The sequence below is a fragment of the Microtus pennsylvanicus genome, chromosome 1 (assembly GCF_037038515.1).
Source record: "Microtus pennsylvanicus isolate mMicPen1 chromosome 1, mMicPen1.hap1, whole genome shotgun sequence".
In the NCBI taxonomy this organism is placed as follows: Eukaryota; Metazoa; Chordata; class Mammalia; order Rodentia; family Cricetidae; genus Microtus; species Microtus pennsylvanicus.
The window spans coordinates 180,364,276-180,385,429 of NC_134579.1; the positions used below are offsets into that span (position 1 = coordinate 180,364,276).

General features: G+C 37.5%; 1 protein-coding gene across 1 annotated transcript in view; it reads left to right on the forward strand.

Moving 5' to 3' along the window:
- Clvs2 (clavesin 2) overlaps positions 1-21,154 on the forward strand; it is a 78,870-nt gene that overhangs the window by 46,393 nt on the left and 11,323 nt on the right. Inside the window, exons 4-5 of the mRNA XM_075946317.1 lie at positions 9,741-9,851; positions 20,508-20,728. Coding sequence (XP_075802432.1) covers positions 9,741-9,851; positions 20,508-20,728 — 332 coding nt within the window. The remainder of the gene's footprint in view (positions 1-9,740; positions 9,852-20,507; positions 20,729-21,154) is intronic.

Here is a 21,154-nt window from a genome sequence, read left to right on the forward strand (position 1 = left end):
CAACTCTGCTAGCATTATTTTTCAGACTTAAAAAATAAAATAAAAATTGGAAATGATAGCCTGTCTTATGATACAATAATGGCCAGAATATATAAAAACCCTCATTTTAACATGGTCAAGTGGAAATAATCTTCAGTCTTTGATAAGTAGAATGGGATGCCATGTTCCTCTCTGGGTGATATCATAAAAAGGTAGATTATTGAATTTACTCTGAAAAGAAAAAGGGAATGAGATAGATATGCTTAGTTGAAAAAGTAGATTATTGAATATAATTTTAACGAGCAACTACTAGTTTTACGTGTTTTATACTGGATTGTTCTTTTGTGTATTGTATACAAATTTGGTATATTGAGATTAATTTTGTTAGAACATACTGTAAATACATTTATACTCTTGTTCAAGGTATTGTACCTATATAACTCATTTAACAATGTAATGAAAATTTGTAGTCTTTGAAAATTATTATTACCAACTGCTTAGGATAATAAGGAAATGCAGGTTAGTAGTTCCAAAACAAATAGCTAGTTAACTATACAGGGACAAACCTTAAAAGTCAGCCTTCTGATTAAACCTGAACCTCAAATGTTATCTGAATATTTGGGTATATTTGTATTAAGATTAAATTGCTGGCAATATGAAATCATTTCAAAATAGACTGATATTTCAAAAGGTTAAAAATAAAAAAAATGATTTGAAAATCAGCAATTAAAACTCCTGCTCAGTTTCTTGTAAAAAAAGAAAATCAACAAAATTATACCTAGAAAGTCCCATAAAAAACAAAACTTAAGCCACTCTTTTTGTTTGTTTTGTTTTTTCAGGGAAGGGATTGGCTGTGTAGCCTGGTTATCATGGTAGACAACCCTTGGTAGACCAGGTTGACCTTAAACTCATAGAGATCTGCCTGCCTCTGCCTTCTGAGTGCTGAGATTAAAGGTGTGTGCCACAACCAAATAGCTTAAGTCATTCTTTTCTTAACAATTTTTAATGTCCATTGGGGCAAATCCATATTATTTTCTTAAGACACTTAAACTCGCACACATTTGTTTAGATAAATGGCGAGAATATAAATTTGTGGTTTGCATACATTTTGTTTCAGAGATTAGAATGACTCACCATGTGTTTAGTCTGAAACACCGGGCTACTTATCTTTGAAGGTTGACTTGGGTCTTGTAAGAGGAATTGACTTTTCAAAAACCACAGAGAAACCCTGTCTTGAAAAAACAAAAACAAAAACAAAAACAAAAAGAATATCATTATTGTCTTCTTCTTGTCTGTGATAAAGAAACTACCAAGGGTTAAATAGCCTCTTTATGGTATGTGTAATTCATCATTTTCCTTTCTGGTCAGAGCAATATCTTTGCTTATTGCTGAAATATTGTCTCTATACAATGCTTTGAATCAAGTCAAGTTCATTGTTTGTCTTCATGGGTAGCATGATGTGTTAAGGATGAGTTAGCAGTTACAAGAGAGATAAAGAGCCCTGTAGCAAGAGTACAATTTTAAGATAAATCCACATATATATATATATATGTCCTATAAGAATCAAACCCTTTCCTTTCCAAACTATTATTCACATTCATTTAAATATGGTCACTACTACTTGTAAGACCGGCACAGAAAAAGACATTCTTATTAGTTGGAAATTAAATAGTTTCTTGGTGTTGTCCCCTAAATTTTGCAGAATACATACAAGTTGGGATGTTTTTGCTAATCTACATGGGAAGTAGAAAAAGACAAGATCTCCTGAGTAAATTGGGGGCATGGCGACCTTGGGAGAGGGTTGAAGGGGAGGGGAGAGACAGGAAGGGGAGCAGAGGAAAATGTAGAGCTCAATAAAATCAATAAAAAAAACTTTGTTTTTGTGATGGAAGTGAAAAAATAACTTTCCTGAATTCTCCATCCAGAAACAATGACACCGGGAATGTAAGGAACAACTATAATCTACCTCTTTTCTGTTCCAAATGTTAGCAGTAGGAGCTGAGCTAGGGTTTTAAACAAGTACCATCTTGACCTCTTTTAGGAATCTGACCTTTCTGGAGATGAGATGCAAATACTTAGTAAAACAATGAAGAATGAGTGTGCTATTTTTAAATGTTATCTAAATATCCAGAAGTGGTATCCTCAAAAGATGTATTAAGGGAAACAGTGTGGTTAGCATGTCAAACCACAACAATTGCAGTAGGTATAAACACAGAGGAGGAAGACAAACAGTGACGCTAAGACAGACCAGCTGCACCAGCTGCTAGAGCAATCACTTTGCTTCCTGTTCTACAACACACAGAGTAATGTTGTGTGTGTGGCATGTATCTACAAATGGCTAATACCACAGTTACAAGCTTTGTTATTGAGTTCCATGTCATCTGTACAAAGCTTAAGTGAATCAGATTGGAGTCTTAGACCAAGATGCATATAATACTCTCTTGTTTTCGATTGGCAACAACACTAGTTAAAAAACTTTAATAGTATTTTTCAATAGTTAACTCTTGCTTATAAACAGGTTTTATTTTATAACAAAAGAGCCATAAAGTAAGGACATAATAATTTGTGTCCTAGTGACATTTTAAGAGTAGATTTGTGGTCCAGTCATCTTGGTGCATGCTGTAATCAAACTGTGTGGCAGTCTGATTCAAGATTATAAATCTTGTAATCCAAGGTCTTTCTGGATTACAGAGTGAGTATCAAAGCCAAATTAGGCAATGTAATCAGACTTTTTCTCAAAATTAAAGAAAACACAATGAATCAGAGAGACAGCAGGTGGGGAAGTATGTGGAAGGTGTTATAGGGAGGAAAGGAAGGAGGAATATAATTCTATTTTAATTAAAAAATTTTTTAGAAGGTCAGTGGTAGAATGCTTGCTTAGCCAGTATGACTCTGTACTTTCAATCCTCAGGGCTACAAAAATAAAGTAGATTAATAGTAGGAAGGATGTATCCCTGAATGCTGATTGCTACAATCTACAATTATATGTGATGCACCAGTGAATCCATTTGGCTTAGGAAACCTAGACAGTAACACTTTTGAAATGGTTCCACAACTATAGATTCCATTATTATAAAGTGGTTCATTTCTCTTTCATTTATAGCTTAAAAGCAATACCCTAACAACATCAGAATTATATTATTGCTTCCCATTTGGCAGGAATACCAACTAATAATATTATCACAGTTTTTATATTTTAGAAAATTAATTTACAATTTTTAATAACATGCTAGTAGTTCAAAATCCTTATCTGAGGCACACATTTTTTTTTGTGAGAAAAATAAGAGCAATTCATACGACAAACTCACTGATATTCATGTGTATTAGATATATATATTCTCATTCACGCTGTCTGGAGAGCTGGATAAAAAACAGAGGCTTGGCTTGTGACCCATTCTCATCTTGAGTTTGCAGTAGTATCCACTATAGAGGGAAGTCATGCTGTATGCTGGAGCTACTTTTAAATCCAATGTTTTCTAAAGATGGATATTTTGTAGAGTGTCATTACAGCACAGGCTTAGAGAAATGCAGATGTTGGTGGGTTGTTGGTGGCCCACTCTCTGTTCTCTACAGCTCAGAGGCAATGCAGTCTGTGTATCAAACTAGTCCCTCTGAATGTGGTTGGCAGTCGGGGCAGACTGAGGGGCCAATGACAATAGCACTGGGATTTGTCTCTACTGCATGTACTGGCTTTTGGGGATTCTATTCTCTTTGGATGTATACCTTGCTCAACTTGGATGCAGTAGGGAGGGCCTTGGACTTTCCACAGGCCAGGGTGCTTTGCCTTCTCTTAAGGTTGGAGGGGGTGGGGAGAGGGTGTATGAAGGGAGTGGGAGGAGGGGAGAAAGTGGGAATTTGGATCGGTATTTTTTTAAAAGTAATAAAACAACAAAAACAACAACAGCAACAACAACAATAATAATTAAAAAGAATGAATGGAAACAATGGAGCCAACAGAAACTCTTGGAAGGTAGAACACATTTGCATTTTCTTCACCCAGTCCGGCCACCCTATCCCTAATTGCAGGGCATTCCTTAAATTCTTGGTTGTTGGGTAGAACTGTGCTGTAGGCAACGTCAATGATAGGCACCTTGTGTGTTTTTCTCTTGTATTCTACAGTGAGTGCTATTTTGGGCCAAAGGACTGCCTTTATATCACATGATAAAATACCTTCAGGATTTTTTTCTCTTTTACACAGTGGACTGATGGTGGGTGTGCGAGCCCTGTTTCTACAAGATATGCTCAGCAAGTAATGGAAATTTGAAATTAGCATTCATATGCTCCTTACAGAAGAGGAAACCCAGCTTAGAGAAGACAAATAATTTAAATAGTTTATTTAAGTTGTAAATACCAGAGTGTCGTTTATGTGATCAAATTTGCCTATCTCTGTTCTGCAATGCATTTGTAATTTCAAGGAACATAAACGCGAATATGGCATGGTTGGACTCAGTTTCATGCACAAAGCATCTTCCTGTGTAGTTCAAGAAAATGTAGATTTATTTACATGGTACAAGTGCTTAAAGTTTAATGGAAAACCAAAGCAATGGTGTTCCTGGAGGATTGCCACAAAGCTCTGGGTTTGAGTTCACATCTCTACAGCTGTGATTCAGAGGCCTGCTGTGTTCATATTTATTGCTATTGCTCTCAAGGCGTCTTGTCTTCTAAATGTCATCTACAAAGTGGAAGGGGGAACTAGAGCCTAATTGCAACAGTGACCTCTCTGAGAGCTAGTGCAGTACTTGTCACCAGAGCGGGAAGGTCCCTATTATTGCCTTTGGTCCTTCAGACTTGAAGATCATCTCATTGGCAGAAATCTTTCATTCATAATTTCACTAAAGATCCATATTTGGCTTTCCATGCCCTGCCTCTAGGGTCAGGTGTGATCCTTCTAGGGTGTTTAGAACTCACAATGTCTACTCAAAGAGTTCACAATTCATTGTCAAAGACAGACAACAAAAAGATTATCATGGCCTAGGAAAATGGCTGTCAGTAAAATGCTTGCTGCATTCTTATGAGGACATGAGTTTTGCACTCACTGCTCATATGACAAGTTAGATGTAATGGCACACATATATAATCTCAGTCCTGGGGAAAGAGAGAGAAAGACAGGAGGATTTCTAGGGTTTACTGACTAACCAAATTAACTTAACTGACAAGACCCAGGTCCCTGTAAGAGATTACAAAATGATTAGATATCAAAATGACAGATGAAGAACTACATCTGAGGTTGATTAGGGATTCTTTTTAAAATTGATTTTATTGTGCTATATATTTTTTTTTTCTCTGCTCCCCTCCCGGCCTCTCCCCTTCCCTCCTACCTTCTCCCATGGTCCTTATGCTCCCAATTTGCTCAGGAGATCTTGTCTTTTACTACGTTCAATGTCAATCAGATCCATGTATGTCTCTTTTAGGGTCCTCATTGTTGTCTAGGTCCTCTGGGATTGTGATTTGTGGGCTGGGTTTTTTTATGTTTAAAAAACACTTATGAGTGAGTACATGTGTGTGATAATTGTCTTTCTGTGTCTGGGTTACCTCCCTCAAAATGATGTTTTCTAGGTCCATCCATTTTCTTGCAAAATTTAAGATGTCGTTATTTTTCTCTGCTGTGTACATGTACCACATTTTTCTTATCCATTCTAGGTGTACACGCACACATATCCATAAACACCTACACACATGTGTGCAAAATCATACACATTCACACATATAAAGGCAAGAAGAAGGTATGAAATGAGTGCAGTGATGGATTTTGGTGTTGCTGGTAGAGAGAGAAGGCTTTTGTGAATGAGCACTCTGATGAGAAATGAGAAAAAGAACCAAAATGAGCATTGTGTAAATGATGTTGACTGAGTTAAGCACAAGGGCTTAGTAAGAGTAGAAAATATGTCAGGGGATTGAGGAAACCATTCTGGGTGTGGGGAGACAACAGTCCATAGTCATGACACAGATAGTCACCACGGTGGGGAAACATGAAGGAAAGTAATGTACTGAGTTTGTGGTTTGGAAACATCAGATTGACCTTGTACTGCTTGGGCACATGAAACTTCAAGAATCTTGGAGTTCAAGGATGTTAATACTATAGCACTTGGTGGATGCTTAGAGGAAGATCAGAGTGAAGGAGAAGGAATTCATAATCATGCCTTGGACTTCTACACATGATTTGAGTCAGAACTCTGAGCTAGATAAACCTAATAGGAAAGTGGAGAGTTTTTCTGTTATTTCTCTTTGACTTAACTGTAATTTGGTATGATCCAGTGTTGTATGGAGAGCGGCAGGCTATGTTCCCACCTGGATCCCATATGGCTAGCTTAGCCCCGGAAATAATTACATGGAAACTGTATTCTTTTGAACACTGCCTGGCCCATTAGTTTCAGCCTCTTATTGGCTAGCTCTTATATATTGATCTAACCCATTTCTAATAATCTGTGTAGCCCATGAGGTGGCTTACCAGGGAAGATCTTAACCTGCGTCTGTGTTGGGTGGGAGAATCATGGCGACTGCCTGACTCAGCTTCTTTCTCCCAGCATTCTGTTCAGTCTTCTCCGCCTATCTAATTTTCTGTCCTATCAGGGCCTAGCAGTTTTCTTTATTAATTAACCAATGAAAGCAACAGATAAATACAAGACCCACCTCCATCAATCCAGTTGTATATTTAAAAAGATCTTTGTATGCAAGTGTTGTTTGTTTTCAAGAGAGAGAAGGCAGTGACTTCCCTGAAAATGTAAAATATTTGATTATCCTGATTTAAAACTTGTAGTGTCATATCCTTATGACTGATGCTCATTCAGCTTTGTTGTAGATGTCAGAGCCTTATATTTCAAACACACAGTAAAGAGTTTTATTCCAGACAGTGCAGCCTGTTTCCTATCCTTGAAACATCTTTTTGTCATGAAGGAGATGAGTGTTGAATTTATTACAGCGTAAATAATTCTGGATGCATTGTTGAACTCTTAGGAATGGAAGACAAACACAGACAATACTCTACAATGACACCCATGAGAATAGCTGAGGTCCAGGCAGTTCTGGAGTAAAACACTAACCCAAGAACCCAGAGTTGTAGAGGATCATGGGTACTCAGGCATGGGTGTGCTTGCACATGCTGATGGCAAGTAGGTGACTGGATGTGATGCTGTTTTTTTGAAATAAAGCTTCAGCTGGCCAGGAAAGCATCAAGAAAATTTCTCTGCCATTTCTATACCTTGCTGAAAAGTAACCATATCAATAGTCATAATGACGATGTTAATAACCTTCTCATCTGCCCAGGATCTTGATTATTTCAAGAGTGTCTGAAATCTGCATATATGCTGGAGTCAGGGTAATCTTAGCATGGGTAATCTACTTGAAGTCATATGAGTGGACTAGCATCTCATACCTGTTAAAAACTGAAGCAGAATTTATGTACAGAAAAGGCATCCCCAAACCAGTTTCGTCTATATGCTTGATAATTATGGTTACCCAAAGTTGAGTTAACCACAAACAGGATCCCATAGAAAATTCAGTAGAGAGCATACAATTCACACTCTCAAGAACACAAAATGCAATTTTGTGCTCACAACATTTATTACTAATGGTGAAAATAACAAATATGTACAGAGACCAAGAATCTAGCAAACAAAGTTTGTGGGAAAATTTCATTTTATTTCTAGCAGATTCATAAAATTTGAAGGTGGTAATATACCAGCTATGCAAACTAAATGGAACTGGCATGCGGTACAAGGGGACGGAGGAGTGTAAATTGATTCAGTCACTCTTGCTGGTTTTGTCAACTTGAGTAGCATTTGCTCCAGGAAGCAGCATCAATGCTGAGAGAAATGTGTTACTACACCCTTGAATGTGCACGTGAAAGATGTCTTGAGGGCGGCAATGTGGGCCATGACAAACATACAAAAGATCTGAAAAATGGTGTGCATGAATAAGTGAAGATAAGTCAGTTACCATATACCATACCACAGTCATAGTATTCATGGATTACATTGGATTACAGTGACATTAAGCATGTGTAGTCACCCTCAAATGTGCTGAACATCAGAAATGATGCTATGTGACATATATACATACATATATATATATATATATATACAATTATATATGCCCATATACCAAACACACACACTCACACATACTCAAGTTATATACTTATAAAGTATCCCAATTAAAAACAGCTTATTTTCTTACACTGACACATGTTTTGGATCAGAAAATCTTATTCAAAAGTACACTTAAATAAAAAAAATACATTAGCCTTTCCTTTCCCATGACCCTTATCTTTTATTCATTCGTATTTATGCTCTGCACAAGAATATACCCATTACTTATGGTGCTACTTGAAAGACAAGATTAGTTAGAGGAGTTTATTTTGTTGCTTTCACTCATTTGTTTATGAGGGCCAGTGATGCTGATTCTTGTGGACTTGACAAACTGGGGGATAGAAGAGTCAGGGCTTTTGGAGAAGAGTCCTCAGCATATCCAATCAGGTGTCAAGGTTGTGAGTCATGTGGCTTGGGTATCGCTTTATGCTAGGCACTGAGCCACAGGTGCACATTCCTACCCACAGGTAGGCAGAGCAGACTTGTTTCATCACTCTGGTCTTGAGCTTACCCAGGTACATTTTGGTAAAGAGAAAGTAGGTTCTAACTGAGTTCCTTTTTTCTCCACTGGAGTGAACTCAGAGCATTTTTGATCCTCATTTAACCCACTGAATGTATCCTGAAGTTTCTTGTTCTACAACTCTGGGTTTTCATCTTACTTAAGCATGATTCCTTTTTACTCTTTGAAGTATGGAAAGGTAGACATTTATAATAAAGCCTAGAAATGATGTAAAGAGAATAAGGATGTTTTAATGTACCTTAGTTTGCATTTTAATTTAATTTTTAAATTTTGGCATGCAGAGGAGCATAAGCTATGTGTGGAGGTCAGAGAACATCTTATAAGAGGCCTTCCCTCCTTCCTTCCTTCCTCCTTCCTTCCCTCCTTCTTTCCTTCCCTCCTTCCCTCCCTCCCTCCCTCCCTCCCTCCCTCCCTCCCTCCCTCCCTCCCTCCCTCCCTCCCTCCCTCCTTTCTTTCTTTCTTTCTTTCTTTCTTTCTTTCTTTCTTTCTTCAATGCAAGTTCCCAGGCTTGAACTCAGGTTGTCAAGTGCCCTTAACCACATCCACTGAGTCTCTTTTTGACTTATTTATTTATTGTGTGGTCAGGGATAGGTGGGTTAACCAGAGTGCACATTTGGAGGTCAGAGGATAACCTGCAGATTTTTTCCTTTCACCGTATGAGTCCCAGGGATTGTACTCAGATCTTGAGGCTTGGCAGCAAGCATTTTTTTTTGCAGAGCCATCACATGGGTTACAAAATACATTTTATATAATGCATTACAAATGATTACTGAAGTCAATAAAATATCTAAACTTAAATATATCTTATTATAAGTATAAATAATTCAAATAAAGCAACTATTCTATCTGAATCTGGTATTTGATACCTTTTCCTAATCTGTTTATTGTGTTTCTGTTATGCTGATAACTGTTAGAAGTTAGCAGGCTTAAATTTCAGTCTGAAAGATGTTGAAGTTTCTTTTGCTAATCTGTTTTTGAGAAGGATTCACTTTATTACATACCGTTGGACTTTCTTCAGAGATTCTCACTGTGACAAGGCCTGTTCCTTTTTCTTTAGTGTATAGATTCACATAATGAAGTAACATGCAATGTTTCCTGGACCATTCCAGTGTAGAAGAGTCTGTACTGATTTCTCTACCTTTGTGTTGCTTTAGGACAGCTTCCCAGCAAGATTTGGAGGAATTCATTTCGTCAACCAACCTTGGTATATCCATGCCCTGTACACTGTGATCCGGCCTTTCCTGAAGGAGAAGACTCGGAAAAGGGTACCTTTGCTTTTTTTTGTTTTAAAAGTTGATCTCTGTTCCTCCACATTCAATGAGTTATGATGCACATATTGACTATTGATGTCAGCCACGCTAGAATCTCTTCAGTTTTGTCATGTTAATATTCTGCATAGCAGATGTGGACAGATTTTTAGAGAGCTCATAAGCTTTCTAAATTCTCAACAGTGTTTCATGAATGGGATATTTGAAAATAAACTTTCCTACAGTTTAACCAAATAATGAAGTATATTAGTACCTTCATATCACAATCTCACTATAAACCTCCATTTTTGTTGGCACAATTAATTTCATGTAAGCTCTAGACACAAGTTATTATTTTATTTACTGACAAATGAGTGTGGTTATTTCACAATATTTACTGAACTAAGTGAATCTTGTAGAATCTGATATATCTGTGTAGTGACTGTCATGATCCATCAGAGGTTTCGATAACATTGCTGATGTGTTGAAGTTTTAATATTTCTCTAAATAGGCCGGGCTGTGGTAGCACACACCTTTAATCCTAGCACTCGGGAGGCAGAGGCAGGCGGATCTCTGTGAGTTCGAGGTCAGCCTGGTCTACAAGAGCTAGTTCCAGGACAGGAACCAAAAGCTACGAAGAAACACTGTTTCGAAAATCCAAAAAAAAAAAAAAAGCATGTTATATGATTTTCCTAAGATTGAGTTTTATCATATGAGGATGGTAATAAATATACATAAAAGAAAATCATGACTTTTCTGGAACTATAATAATTATTTGGATCATTTAGTGCTAGCACCATAGTACATAGTAAATTGAATAGGCATGTTGACTGAACAGATTTTTTAAAAATATTTTTATTTTTTCATTTAACAGCTCTGTAAGGAATATTTAAAGTATTTTTCAGCTATTTATTTATTTAAACATATATGCATTTTGAGCAGTTCAGAAAAAGGTATCTTCTTTTAAAAATAATGAGTCTTTGTGATGAAAACATTCCAAATATTGTAGCTTAAAAAGCTGGACAGTGACTATAATTATCAAGAGTCATCGTACATATTTTTTTTATCCACCAGAGCTTGAATAACTTGTACCCACAGACCAACCTATTCCTAGCTCTTCTTTGTCAGTCTCTGATTACTGATTTTATGCTGAACTCTGAAAAGTAAATTTAGTAAACATGGTCTCCTATTTCTAAGCTTAAAAAAGGAAGTCTGAGGATGGATAAGCAACTTGCTTCCCCACAGATGCAGTTGGGAAGTTGTAGAGCCAGTAAATGCCCTCAAAGCATCCAGTTCTGTTTATCTCTGTGTCCTCGTCACCATCCAATGATTAGTGACACTCTGAAATATACTTACTTCTAAACTTATGCGAATGACAATAGCGTTGTGAATCTCAGTGATTAAGCCCTTCGTGTCTTCCGGTACTGCAAAGTCCTCATTCTATGCATGAAAGCTCAGTAATTATGTGTTCACATCAAGCATTAGGGAGCAGGAGTTGACTGTGTATGAATTTGTTAAAAATATTCCAGTAGTTCAGGAGGAAGTACTCTGCAAACAACTGTAATTTATACTAAGAGTTGTTTCTACTGCTAAGCATGAAACCATGCATATTTTGGAGTGTTTAAATATATAACGAAGTGCTTCACAAATGCACCTTCAAGTTGTGTTCCACGAAGTGGTAATCAGGTTATTCAAAACATCTGCTGGGGATTTTAGCACAAATCCCACTTCTATTTGTCCCCTCCTGCTGCATGCTGTTCTAAGGGCATTATGTGTGTTTCATTTAATACTTAACAATGCTTTTAGAGAAAGTCATATTTTTCATTTTATATGTAGAGAATGAGACTTAGTAGGTTAAACAAATCTGCTATATATTGCTGTTAGTAGATAGAAGAGCTAGAGGTTAAGGCTTATTTGGAAAATTCCATAGAGGGGAGTAACAAAGGCACAAGTCTTAGGTGTGTATGCGTCTAAGATATTTAACAAAAGCAAAGAGAGCAGAAAATCTGGAGAATGAACTAGGTGTGGAGGTAGTAAGTTAGAAGGAAATTTGGTTCATTAGATCTTATGTGGTTTTGACAGGCATTGCAAATGCTTTGATGTTCAGTCAGTCTTATTGTGACTTGATCCTTCTCTCTTGAAAGCATTCCTAGCCAGATGGAAGCAAGGCAACTGAATTCTACATTTTTCTGCATTGTTTTTATTTTCACATACCAACACCAGTTCCTCATCCCTCTCCTTCTCCCTCTCACCCCCACTTTCCCGCTCCTTGCTCCCCATCCACTCCTCAGAGGGGGTAGGGCCTCAACTGGGAAGTCAACGAAGTCTGGCATATCAAGTTGAGGAAGGAACAAGCCCTCGACCCCATGTCAAGGCTGAGTAAGATACCCTACCATAGGGAATGGGCTCTAAAAAGCTAGTTCATGCAGCCGGGATAAGTCCTGGTACAGATCAAGCTGCATAATTGTTACCCAAATTCAGAGGACTTAGTTCTGTCCCATGGAGATTCCCCAGCTGCCATTCCAGAGTTGGTGAGTTCCCACTAGCTTGGGTCAACTCTCTGTGGTATTCCTCATGATGATCTTGACCTTCCTTGTTGATATGATCCTTCCTCCCTCTCTTTAACTAAACTCCAAGAGTTCAGCCCAGTGTTTGGCTGTTGGTCACTGCATCTACTTCCATTAGTTAATGGATATAGTTTCTATGATGACAATTTGTGTAGTTACTAATCTGATTATAGGGTAAGGCTTGTGCGGGTACCATCTCCACTATAGCTGGGAATCTTTGCTGTGGTCATCCTTGTGGGTTCTTGGAAATTTCCCTAGCACCAGGTTTCTCCCCAACCTTATAATGGCTCCCTCTATCAAGATATCTCTTTCACTGCTGTCCCTTTCTGTCTCTCCCCCAACTGAGCCTCTTGATCCCTTATGTTCCCATGCCTTCCCTTTTAACCGTCCCCATTCCAGCTTTTTCAGAGAATCTTAACTATTTCCCCTTCCTGGGGCCCTCCAAATGTGTCCTTCTTAGGGTCCTCCTTTTTTACCTAGCTTCTCGAGGTTGTGGCTTATAGCTTGGTTATCCTTCATTTATGTCAAATATCCACTTTTGAGTGAGTATATATCATGTTTGCCTTTCTGGATCTGGGTTACCTCACACCCCACTCAGGATGGTTTTATTTAGTACCATCCATTTGCCTGCAAATTTCAAGATGTCATTTTTTTTTCACTGCTGAATAATACTCCATTGTGTAAATGTACCACATTTTCTTTATCCATTTGTTGGTTGAGGGACATCTAGATTGTTTCCACATTCTGCCTATTACAAATAGTGCTGCTATAAACATAGTTGAGCAAATGTCTTTGTGGTATGATTGTACATCCTTTGAGTAGATGCCCAAGAGTTGCATTGCTGGGTCTTGAGGCAGACTGATTAGCAATTTTCTGAAGAAACCACCATGCTGATTTCCAAAGTGGCTGTACAAGCTCCACCAGCAATGGAGGAATGTTCTTACTTCACATCTTCTCTAGCATAAGTAGTCATCAGCGTATTTGATCTTAGTCATTCTAAATAGGTATAAGATGGCATCTCAGAGTCATTTTTATTTGCAATTTTCTGATGGCTAAGGATGTTGAGCAATTTTTTAAATATCCTATTGCTCTACTTATAATTTAGAGTACTATATTGCATTGACATTGAGAGAGTGGACAGCCTCGTCTTGTTCCTGATTTTGGTATGATTGCTTTGGAACTCCACAATTTTAATAAAAGTTACATGACTTGAAGATTTTCATGTACAATAATTAAAGGTTAAATTCTTTTAATTTTTACTTATATGATTAACTCATGTGGCAAAGGTATTTTATTCTTACTGGCATCAAAGTTATACCCAGTTATTATTCAAGTACCTCATATTGCTGACGTTATAAATACATGTTCTGAAAAATATACTAAAAGAAAAACTTAAGGAGATTGGGAGACCTTCCTCTACAGATCGAGGAGTACAAGAAATAGCTACAACTTCATTTTCCTAAATAAGTTAAATGTCAACATAACAGAATGGTGAAGATTTCTCTGTTCAATATTATGAATTCCCTTCTCATAATTTCATCAATGCCTGGAATTTTCATACCAAGCTTTTTCCCATCCACCAGAGCCAATGCTTAATGTTCCCATGGTTCAATGCAGTGTTAATTCCTGGAGTTAAGGTATTCTTTTCTTTTTTTTTTCCACCTATTTTCCTCCTACGTTGCCAGTCAAATGAAGGCGTTGCTGCTGACTCTGGAAAGGAGGGGCTCAGGTTCAATTCATCACCCTACTTTGACCTTGAACAAGTCTCTGCTTATGGCTTTGCCATCCTGTGAATAAAGGTTGGCAAGGGTTCTCCATTAACTAGCACAGAGTTTTTTTCTTGTCCTCAACACAGTGGGCTCCGAATTCTAAACTTTACTGATTCTCAGATTTATGTCATTTTCTAAACCCTTTCTCTTTCCAGTCTCTTGATGTAGTTTATTTGATGGCATAAATGGCACAGGAAAATGAATTAAAAGCAACATAAACAGTTTTCAGGGTAATTCTTAGTGTTGTGAAGCAAAGGAACCCATAAAGATCAGACATCTTTCATATCAGAAGATCAAAACAAAACAAAACAAAAAAAACAAAAGAAAAGAAGTCAATAATAAAACTTCAATAGATACTCTTAACATAAAACTATTCAGGAGCCCCCCCCCCAAAAAAAAAAGAAAAAGAAAACCTCTAAGAGCAAACATTTCCCTGTTGAGCAGTCATGATGCATTCCTGATGCCAAAATCAGAAGATCACTTTACACTTAAAGTTATGAAGGAGTATCTTTTTAGGATATTAATAAACTATGGGTTTTGAGAAACGGTAGTGATTATTTGTAAATTTTAAAAGCTGTATGTATATATCTCAAATCTAAGTAAATTAAGTGTTATGATAGCAGGTGATTGTTTAAAACACATGATACATAAAACATTGATACTTTTTTACCTGTGGGCAGGAACAGATAGTTAGTAGAAAGTGTTCCCCATTGAATGGCTTCACACCAAGGGTATTTATGAACAAAGACTACAGAATAGTGACTCATTATTGGGGACCTCTGGGTGCCAGTCTCAGTGTTCCCTTCAGGGCTCAGAAAACTCACAACAAGCACAGGACTTAGTTCTGAGGGTGAAATGAATTCTCCACTATGGACTTTTCTGCATCAGTTTCTTTAATCTTCTCTTGCTGTTCTCCTCTCATTCTGTAAAGTTTTTAGTTTATAGACACATGTAAAGCAATGATGGAGGAAGGTCATTGGTTAAGTAATAAAGAAACTGCTTGGCCTCATAGGTTAAAACATAGGTGGGTGGAGTAAACAGAACAGAATGCTGGGAGGAAGAGGAAGTGAGCTCAGACTCGACAGCTCTGCTCTCTGGAGCAGAGGCCATGCTCCCCTCTCCCAGGCAGATGCCATGAACCAAGCCGCCAGGTCAGACATTCTGAATCTTTCCCGGTAAGACTGGTGCTACACAGTTTATTAAAGATGGGTTAATCGGGATATCAGAATTAGCCAGTAAGGGCTAGAGCTAATGGGCCAAGCAGTGTTTAAATGAATACAGTTTGTGTGTTGTTATTTTGGGTAAAGCTAGCCCGTGGCGGGAGCTGGGCAGGACGAAAAGCAGGCCCGCAGCTCCTATTACTACAAAGCAAAGGCAGTTTTCTGAGATTGGTTGCCCCTTTATATTTGAAGATACCAAATGTGATCTATATGAAAGAGTCCTTCCATGACTACATGTCCTGACAAATGAAAAAAAAGTCGCAGAAAGGTGGATTCTAACGTATCTCAAGGAACAGAGTGGAGATTAAACTGTGGGAACCAAGGTTATTGACCATGTGACTAAATTTCCCACTGACGGTCTCACAAAGGGTGGGGGAATGACCAAATATACCAGTACATGGAAAAGAATTGTGCCCAATAATCCATACTCTGCTGAATCTTGCACCAAGGAAAAGTGCTTATGGCTTCACAAGATATCCATTACAAACTGGGTTTATCTCCATCAGAATGCATTCATTCTACTCTACCAGCTGAAATGTCACTGTATGATTTCTACAGACCACAGGAGTTCATAAATGGATTGAGGCAGAAATATTCAAGAAGAAGGAAAAAGCACTACAAATACTCTAAAGCAGCAGTGGGAGATGGATTAAAAAGAATAGATCTTGTAGGAAACATGGGGCTACACAGGGTTTACTTATTGCAGGGAATAGAGTAGTCAGTGATGGATTGTGGGCAGAGTGATGTAATCTGGTATATGTATTGTCATGGCCATTCCGGCTGCCATCTCAAGAGCATTCTGAAGGAGAGTGGCAGCGGGATCACCCAGAAGATCTGAGGTGTGGTATAATACAGTGGAAGGTGACTTTAGTAGTGGGGTTATAGCTACTTTGAGTGATATCACCAATTTTTTTTTTTTTTACAATTTGGGTGATGTAATAAGTGAAATATGATTCATTTGTATTGGTTTGAGAAACAGGAAAGATAACCAAATATTTACTGAGGCTAAGAATAAGGAGAAACAGTTTGGGGGTAATATTTTTTAGTTCAGTTTGTACCTTTTAAATTTAAGACATCCATTGAACAGTGAAGTGAAAATATCAAAGAGAGAGAGAGAGAGAGAGAGAGAGAGAGAGAGAGAGAGAGAGAGAGGGGTATTCAAATATAGAGTTCAAGCATAAGTCTGGATTCAAGACACTGGTTTTTAGAGTATACTTAGTATTATAAATCTGCATATTGAACAGAATCAACAAAGATGGTAGTTTAAAAATAATAAATCTGGTTTAAAAGTAGAGTCTACCTGGGCATGATAGTACATGCCTTTAATCCCAGCACTTGAGAGGCCATGGAAGGTGGATCTCTGTGAGTTCATGGGCAGTCTGGTATACCCAATGAGCATAACGGATTCCCTGACAACGGGGCTATGTAGTGAGACTTTGTCTTTAAAAAAGTCATCAGCAAAGGAGATTAAAGAAGAATGTAGTTTTGCTAAGGGTTGTGTATAAATGACATGAAAATTGGACATTGAATTCATCAGGGAGAGCGATATGAACAAAAGGTAGTGTTAAGAGATTGGACAGACATGGACTAGGCTTATAAAATGTTAGAGGAGTATTTAGACAATGCATATAAACAACTTCCCTTGTGAGTTCTGCTGTTAATAAAGAATTGGAGCTAAGATAAGAAACAAAGAGCCAAGAGAGTTTTTATGCATCTGTTTGCAAGGTATTGAAGACAGCAAACTTTTTTTTTTCCTCCTCAGATGGGAGAGATTGATGTTTTAATATGGGAAAAACATGGGTAATTGTTGGGAAATAAAATTGGGTTGAGAAAAGAGAATAGATCTTGTTTTGCTCGTGTAATGGTTGGTCTTTGTGGGAATTATGCTGTCTCTATTCTAGTGGTGAGGCAGAACACATGGGCACAGATGCTGGTGGGTGGATTGCAGCTGAGTGCCCTATTTCCTCAGTGAGAGTGGAATCAAGGCCAATGCTGAAAGCAATGCTTAGGGAGGAGGCAGCAGAGAGTTGCAGAATTTACTGCTCTAAGGGTTGTTTTTAACCACAACACCTTCCTTCATGACTCGATGGAGGATTCTGTTATGATGAAACACATCTGATGTTTTCAGAGTTAGAGAGCTGCTATAACAAGGGTTTAGAAACTTAGATTCTTTTAGGGGAAATAATTTCAACTGAAGAATATTGGTATGTCTGTGTGTATTCCATACATCATACATGCATGTATGCATAAATACATATATACATATACACATATATGCATGCACATGTATGTAAGAATGCACGCATGCACACACACACATGCACACACACACACACACACACAGGCTGTGTGGTCTTAAATTGCAGTGGGAAGATGTTATGCTTTCAATTAACTTGGTTTATGGGTGGTGCAGCTGGCATCTTCCAACACTGCAATTGCTTGTTAAAGAATCTGATTGTTTTGTACACTGGCCAATGTTTGGCTGACTCCTGTTTCTAATATTCCATAATTTGTTAAAAATAATAGCTGATTGGTAATTGCAATTTCTCAAAGCTTTCCTGATGTTAAACATATATTTTCCTATATATTTACATGTGTGGAATCTAAAGATACAGAGAAAAAATATGAATGTGCTTGTTAACCTATTCATCTTGGACCCAAAATGTGAAATTAAGTTACCTGTAAACTATACTTTCAAAATAAATATTACAGAAATTTGCATGGGATGGTGATGTGAGATTACCCTCTGTATGAAATGAATATGTTTTATTGCCATTGGTAAATAAAAAAGCTGCTTTCAGCCAATGACTGAACAGATATAGCCAGGCTGGATAAGATATATAGAGAGAGTAGGCAGGGTCAAAGAGACGCCATGTAGCTGTCAGATGAGGAAGATGCCCATGTGCTGGGACAGTATACCATGAGCCTCGTGGTAAAATATAAAATAATAGAAATGGGTTAATTTAAGATGCAAGAGCTAGCTAGAAATATGCCTAATCTAATAGGTCAAGAAGTGTTTTAATTAATACAGTTTCTGTGTGATTATTTGGGGTCTTGGCTGCTGGGAACAAACAAGCAGCCTTCATCAACAGGATGTTAGTGATGATTTTTGATCAATTTATAATTTAGTGATGATGGAATGAAAATGAAGTAAAAGCAAGTTACAATTTAAAAATCTCTTGTTCTCTGATGGGAATAGAGGGCCCATAGCTGATGATGAAAGCTTGATTACAAAGGAAGACTTGAGAGTAACATACATTTTTTTTAACTTTTTAAAATTTAATTTTTGACAATTTCATGTTTGTGCACATAGACATAAGATATATATATATATATGCACATATATGACATATATGTATATACAGTGTATTCTGATTTCTGTCACCCATCGTCTTTTTTCTGTTTTCACCTCATTACCCACAGGTACATCTCTCTATTCACTGAGTTAAACTAGGGCCTTCTTTGGGACCATGGGTTTGGAGTTATCCATTGCAGCGTTGTCATTTCATAAGTGGACACACAATTAATTGCAGAAGATATTGATCCTTGTTCCAGAACCTATCACTTTCCAATAATTCAGCAAGGAATGAAAGAGTCTTGTGAGCGTCCATGATTACTGTTGGCAGGCCCCTATCTACTGCAATATAATTGCAGCAGTAGATAGGGAGATCTACTGTCCCCTAGGAGTAGTAGGAGATCATGACTGTATTGACTGTGCAAAGTCCAGAAGAAATTATTTCTCTGGCTATTCCAATATTTCTGCCCTCTTTTCCACAATGTTCCCCAAACCTTAGGTGGAATAGAATAAATTGTCTTGGTTAGGGCTGAGCCCTCAACATCCATTCTCAGTATCCGAAGCAACATTGTGTCCCTATATTCACTATCACGCAAGGCAAAGAGGAGTTTATCTGGTTAAAAACTGAGAGCGGCATTTATCTACAGCTAAAACATACACATTTGTATATGAATATAAACATAAATCATTAGAAGGCAGTTGGGCTCTGTGTCATGTCAAAAAATGCTAAGAAAAGCATACACAGAACCCTCTGAAACTATGAAAGCTAGTCAACAGGTAGGAAGCATTCAGCTCAGTTCTAACTTGCTTTGTCTATATCTTGAAACCTCAGTGTGTCATGTCTTCTTTAAAAGCCTTATTAATAGTGATGCAAATTGGCTACTAACTACTGAAAATAAGTTTTTATTCACGGATAAAATCTTATTTTAGTCAAAGGGTTGTTATATAACATGTGAATGAATAGTGTTCTAATATTTGTATTGTTGAAAACATTTAAAATAAAATAATTTAAATGATTCTTAATTAAAATGTAGAAAGGGTAGCAACTGGTGGAGGTAGCAAGTAATTCAAACTTGAATTCATCTTCAGATTATAAAAACCCTATGTAGACAATAATACCAATAATTTAAATATACTTATGATGTTGCCCTTTCATTTCACTGTTCTATTTTCATTTGGACAATGAATATGGAGATCTCTAGGACAGAGGATTTTAGCAATAATGCAGATCATGTGTCCTTTGAGATGCGGGCCTCACTCAGCCATTACTTATGAGGATGCTAATCAACTTTTCCCTTATAGTATTCACTTCAAATTATAAAGCTACAGTAGAATAGTTATAGTAATTTTATTTTCATTGACAATAATGAGAAATGGATATGGAGGCAGGCTTTTGGTCTGGATAATTTGGACAGTTGTGGAATTAAAGAATCCCTCGTGAGAAAAAGTTGATTGAATAGCATCATTACGTATATCACCAGATTTGCACAGCTAACATGAAGGTGATGTGGAGCTTAGAATATTCTGCTCATAGTTCTTATAAAGAACCAGAAAATCAAACTTGTGATTCTAGGTCTTTAGCCCAATAGCTATCTGACCTTCCAGAAACTAATATTCCTGCTCCGCAGGATTTTTATATAAAATATTAGATAATCATACAATCTTGTCTACTTCATAGAGTAGAGAAGAAACTTACATGTTGTAAGAGACACATAAACCTTCTATGTTTGCTTTTCTGGCCTCTCCCCTTCCCACCAGCCTTTGTGTGGTATTTAGTTTTCTCTATGTGTTTTTTTTTCACATCTGTCACCTTGCATTTATAGATATTCTTGCACGGTAACAACCTAAACAGTCTACACCAACTAATCCATCCTGAGATCCTGCCTTCTGAGTTTGGAGGGATGTTGCCCCCATATGACATGGGGACGTGGGCCAGAACCCTGCTAGACCATGAGTACGATGATGACAGCGAGTACAACGTGGACTCCTATAGCATGCCTGTGAAGGAAGTAGAAAAGGAACTCTCTCCCAAATCCATGAAGAGGTATGTTTCAATCGACTGGGAAGTCGGTAAAGCTCCCAGGGGGAAGGGACACTGAGTTTGACCTCTTCATTTTCATGTGTGTGTGTGTTATTTCCTTTCTAATAGAATTTTAAAGTCTTGCTGTGACAATGACTTTTTCTAAGTACATAAAGTCCACTTGATCATTTAGAAAAAAAGTTTTATGGGTCATGTAGACACATACAAGACACATGAACACACACACACACTTTGAAATACTACAATCAAGCTTGTGTTACCTGCTTAATCTCTCTCTTCAGTCTTTGTCTAAAGGTAGCCATTTCTGTCCCAAACACTATATCCTTACAGGTTTAATCATCATAAGGTTCTTTATTGTGTTACAGTCCCTCTTCCTGTTTTGACTCATAATGTTTTATGCTGTTTCTTTCAGTTAGTTCGTGGGGGAAT